We start from the raw sequence: 5,003 nt of genomic DNA on the forward strand, positions 1-5,003 counted from the left end.
ATGTCAATCAACGAGACTGTCTGGGGTTGTAAAAATGTAGCCGAGGTACAGGGACGGAGATAGCCTAAAATATTGACAGTACATCACGGAAACTGGTGTCAGTGGCTGCCACAGCACATTCACACTCTTGCCCACTGAAATAAACACCTACCTCAGACATACTGTCGACCTGGCCAGCCAGCTGTCGCCGCGCGCTCATTGGTCGAATAAGGCCAGGAGGCGGAGCTTAGGCTGCAGACGGGGCGGCGCTTGCACCCATATCCAGCATGTAAATAGCGAGTCGGACATCAGTCTGTACTTACATTCGATACAACAAGGATTTATCAGTGACAGGTTGAACACGCAAGTCGATATTTGATAAATCAGATCTTAATCTTGTATCTCCCGACACAAGGAAAACCTGGAACAAATATTTCCGTATCGTCAGTTTCTTGAAGCTTTCCCGAGTGACTTGTTGATATTTTGTCGGGTCAGCTCCCGTTCATCATAGCCCTAAAGCTGAGACTTTCCAGACCAGAATGGCCCTGTGTCACGAGAATAGTGCCGCGATGTTCGCTTCCAGACCCTCGCCTAACACATACAGCTACCCAAGTTTTGGGTACCCGACTCAGGGAGGGTATGGACAGGAATATGGACAGTATGCTATGACCGACCCTAGTGCTCTCCAGCAGTCTTGGATGTACGGCAGCGCACCTCGCCCTGCACATGGAGGGATCGACGACTGGGGTCAGGCCTATAGTGTCCCCACAACCACGACCACAGCCCTTCAGCAGGGGCCCTACAACTACTCCTACCGCACCCACGAGACGGGATACCACCAACCAGTCGTCACACAGGCGGACAGTCCACACCTTACAGTTCTGGACAATCCTCACCCACAGGATTCCTGTTCACCACCCGGCACCACAGCAAGCCTCAGTCCCGGGGGTAGCAACAATGCCAAGCAGCTCCGAGCACCCTTCGAATGGATGAAATGTTCACAGCAAACCCCGGCTCCTGGTAAGTTTTTATTTTCAAATTTTGAATACACAAACCTGAGATGAAGGCAGTATAGGTCATATGCTGTAATAAAATACGGAATGAACAGAACCTGATCTGATTGATAAAATCATAATATAGTTTGATGCATTATAATGCTGAACGCACACTATCTCCCACTCACCGCCGACCTGTCAGCCATTTTGTACTTCCACTATTTTGAAGTTTAAAATTGGGCACAGTGGGAAATGTAAATGAACTACCAACAAATATAATGTACAGAGTGGTAAAATAACATTTTTGTTAATCCAATCATGGTTGAAGAACGTTAATCCCGTTAATCAGAGAGTCGCGACAGTGTAGTTAGTGTCTGTCTCCGTCATCAGGGGCTTCTTAATCACTTTACAATCGGGATCAACACGCCTTTCAGAAATAAACAACAATATTTTTACAATTTATATCATCTTGCTTAGGGCACCTCTCTCTCTCAATAACACTAATCCCCTCAATGAAGCGTGTCGGGGGAATCTCCTGCTCGCACCGCAATGTTTCCCATCACACACCTTTCTGTTTACTGCCCCTCTGCGCCTCATTTTCACCTGACACAGGTGTGCTAATTACCCCCAACTTTTCTGTCACACACCCAATACCAGTTTGACACTTGTATGTTTATTTCGCAGTGAAAAAAATTTTAGTAGTATGTCTGAAATTAAGGAAATCGTATGAAATTACTTAAAATAAACATTAACTGATTCATAAAGAAAAATATATCCAGCTTTTATTTGCATAACATGCAATTGTTTATTTTGTGAAGGTGAACGAAATCCAAATGTTTTAGCGCTATCAGTTTCTCCATATCCACTGCAAACATACCTCGTTTTTCGGACCAAATCCCGATTTCTCACGATAATTTGCCAATGTGTTTTTAAGTACACTGTTGAAGTAATATATTATTGATGAGTCAAAGGGTTAAAGAACTAGGTGATCGTAATCTTTGAAGTGACCGCGTCCTCTGGAGTGACCTCACCCGGGCGTATCGATCTGTGACTTTGCTGTCATTGTTAACGTAGGTAAATGTAGCGATGCATTGCCAGTTCGTAACGCTGGAGTCATTTGAACCTCATTAGGGGTGAAGTGGGCGGGTACGTGATTGTCCACATGCTAGTCCTGTGGGTAGTATGTATGTACAGTGTAAACTTTAATCAGTTACAATAAGGAATCTTCCATCGTGACTACTCCATTGTTTGCTAAGTCTTCTCGAGGCTTTAAAGAATACCGCAAACATTCACGGAATGTTGATTTTCGCTCTGGGAGTTCCCCTCTCACCGTCATTAGAAGCTCGTTTTCATTATACATATAACACCCATAAAATTTACAAGCTTGTCAGAGTATAATTGAATTTCTAAAAGTTTCACAGTGTGATGCTAATGTGTTGAATAGGACAAAACTTATAGAGACATCAAACGATACGGGGAGACTGTGTGAACAATCTATATGTTCTGATGACTTGCTAAGTATGCCTTAGGAAGGGAGTATGTTAAGAAGTGGGGAAAATAATTCTCTGGTAACTCGATACATGAAATTAGAATATTCATTTATTCATTCGTGGATTGTTTCATCACACTTTTCAATTAAGCCTCGTCAAGTCAAAACAGTATGAATTTGAACCAGTCTCTTGATTAGCAGCAGTCAGACTGTCTGGAACTAAACGATCAGCATAGTTTTGTTTTTATTTTAAATTTATCCCCTCTTTTATTCATTGTCTTAATCTCTCCCCAGACATCGTCATTGCCCGTTCTTAGTTAATTAACGCCAAATGTTGCTTTAATCCATTTAATCCCTGAGCTGGTCAGCGTTTTACGCTAATCAGGATTAATCCATCAAGGATCACACCCCTTGATCCGTGAAAGATCATGGCCACTCATCGTCAGTATCAGTTCTGTGAGATAGAGGGACCTCACAACTATTTCTGCAGATCACAGCAACTATTCATCAATTTGTAAGACTTAAACGTGTCACACTTGTACCCAAAGATCTAGGCGAAATACGCTATATCTAGAAAGCTTTGTCACACGGACCATGTTGGGTAAACCCGCTTCAACACAGTAATACCCCAACCACCCCGAAGAGGGACATGGTCCTTATCTACAAGGGTAGGGTGAACTTGGGGCGAAGTGGTTATTTGCAAATCTCACACCCGTGTTCTATGATAGAGTCAAGATGTAATGACCCATGTTTCGAGCGTGAATCTATTAAAAAACTATCCAGTGATACGATTACCAACAAGATTTCTGAGTAAAGATTTATAGGGTAAGAATGGTGGCGGAAGCACGAAGCATAGTATTGCAGGAGAAGCTTGAAAGACCAACCGTAGTTTGAACTTGTTCTGTTGGTTGGCATAGGATGTCAATTGACTTTCTTTCCATCAGAGAGTTATTTTTCGTATTTTATGTAAAAAATGTGTGCTCAATCGGACACTAGAGGTGTAAGCGAGGCTCCGCTTTCTCTGAAGATTTAAGCCCAATCGTTAGTTGCCTGTTCTTTCATCGTGAGATCAAGCGAGAGGCTTCTGTGTGCGATGTGTCAAATGAAATCATGACCTCCGGTCTCCGGGTGATGTTGTAGGGGTGGATTACCATGGAATGTCCTTCTCGCTGCACCGGATGGTTGCTGATAGCTCGCTGAAATCGATATTGGCTACAACTACAATTACAAATCTAATCTAGCCCTGTGTACAAAAGTCGGAACTACTCTGCCCTGTCAAAGAGAAAGCTGTGTTGTGTTCGCGTGGCGGCAATATAACGCTTAAGTGGAGCAACGCTCAGAACAAACATTTGCTGAGTTGGGACCTGCCAATGAACTTTGTAAGACGTCACAATATTTATTACATAAATTTTTCCTGTCTCTACTGGATTTTATGTTCTTATATTCATACTGTTTATTGTAGGCAAGACACGCACCAAAGACAAGTACCGAGTTGTGTACAGCGACCACCAGCGCCTGGAGCTGGAGAAAGAGTTCCACTACAGTCGATACATCACCATACGCCGTAAAGCCGAGCTTGCCAACCAACTGCAACTGTCCGAGAGACAAGTCAAGATCTGGTTCCAGAACCGTCGGGCCAAGGAAAGGAAACAGAACAAGAAGAAGGACAGCACTGACAAGATGTCTCCTGACTCCCCCTCCGAGATGTCTGGTATTCCCCCTCAGTACTCCCAGGTCTCCCCCACATTGCCCAGTCTTCCCCCCGTGACGTCACAGCATCAGCTTCTCGTACCATCACATTCCATGTACGAAACTAAGCCCGAACATCATTCACCAACCTCATCCGTTCTCTCTAGTCACGTGCAAGTTCCGGTATCTATGGCACATGCGCATTCACCACTTCCTGTGACCAAATGTGAAAATGACTATTAGTTTGTGAGAAAGAAAGTGACTTTATAACGAGAACAAAGGAGATTTATAGACAATGCGACTCATCTGTTTTACACCCGTAGACTGCAATATGAGATTTTATTTACGGAGGTTATGTGCAAAAGAACATTCAGTATGTGTTGTGCAGTATGACTGTTGTGCTAGTGTCTGTATGTGACTGTCAGCGAAGAATGCAGCTAAAGTGATTACAAGGACACGTGGCCTAATGTGATTTGCGTTGTATTTGTCCGGGGAACACAAAAGTATGTAAATAAGAAACGAGACGTGTCCTCAGACTCCTGTATATATATATTTTTTGTCACCATGTCAAATATTTATGAAAAAAAGTTGAAATTACAACTTTTGATATAAAATACAAATCTGAGAAGTTGTGTCTGCTTTTCTGTCTCAAAAGTGTTTGGTGATGGCAGGCTTATTGCACGACAAGGCCATAACGATGTGCTACTAGCGATAATAGTAATGCTATTAGCGATATTACAGTAGCGATTATTACAATAAATTAGGAGACGCATTCATTATAATTTAGTTACATGCCTCGGATTTTCCAGCATACTATATTAAACCGCATTCTACCATAACTTATTAAAATT

General features: G+C 42.8%; 1 protein-coding gene across 1 annotated transcript; it reads left to right on the plus strand.

The window, feature by feature from the left end:
* The first annotated feature begins 322 nt into the window (after positions 1 to 322).
* On the plus strand, positions 323 to 4,777 carry LOC137272722 (homeobox protein CDX-1-like). The gene is made up of 2 exons (XM_067805106.1): positions 323 to 999; positions 3,926 to 4,777. Exons 1-2 carry the CDS (start codon positions 519 to 521, stop codon positions 4,393 to 4,395), a joined length of 951 nt encoding a protein of 316 aa, XP_067661207.1. The 5' UTR covers positions 323 to 518; the 3' UTR covers positions 4,396 to 4,777.
* Positions 4,778 to 5,003: the final 226 nt, after the last annotated feature.

The sequence above is a fragment of the Haliotis asinina genome, chromosome 2 (genome assembly GCF_037392515.1).
Source record: "Haliotis asinina isolate JCU_RB_2024 chromosome 2, JCU_Hal_asi_v2, whole genome shotgun sequence".
Classification (NCBI taxonomy): domain Eukaryota; kingdom Metazoa; phylum Mollusca; class Gastropoda; order Lepetellida; family Haliotidae; genus Haliotis; species Haliotis asinina.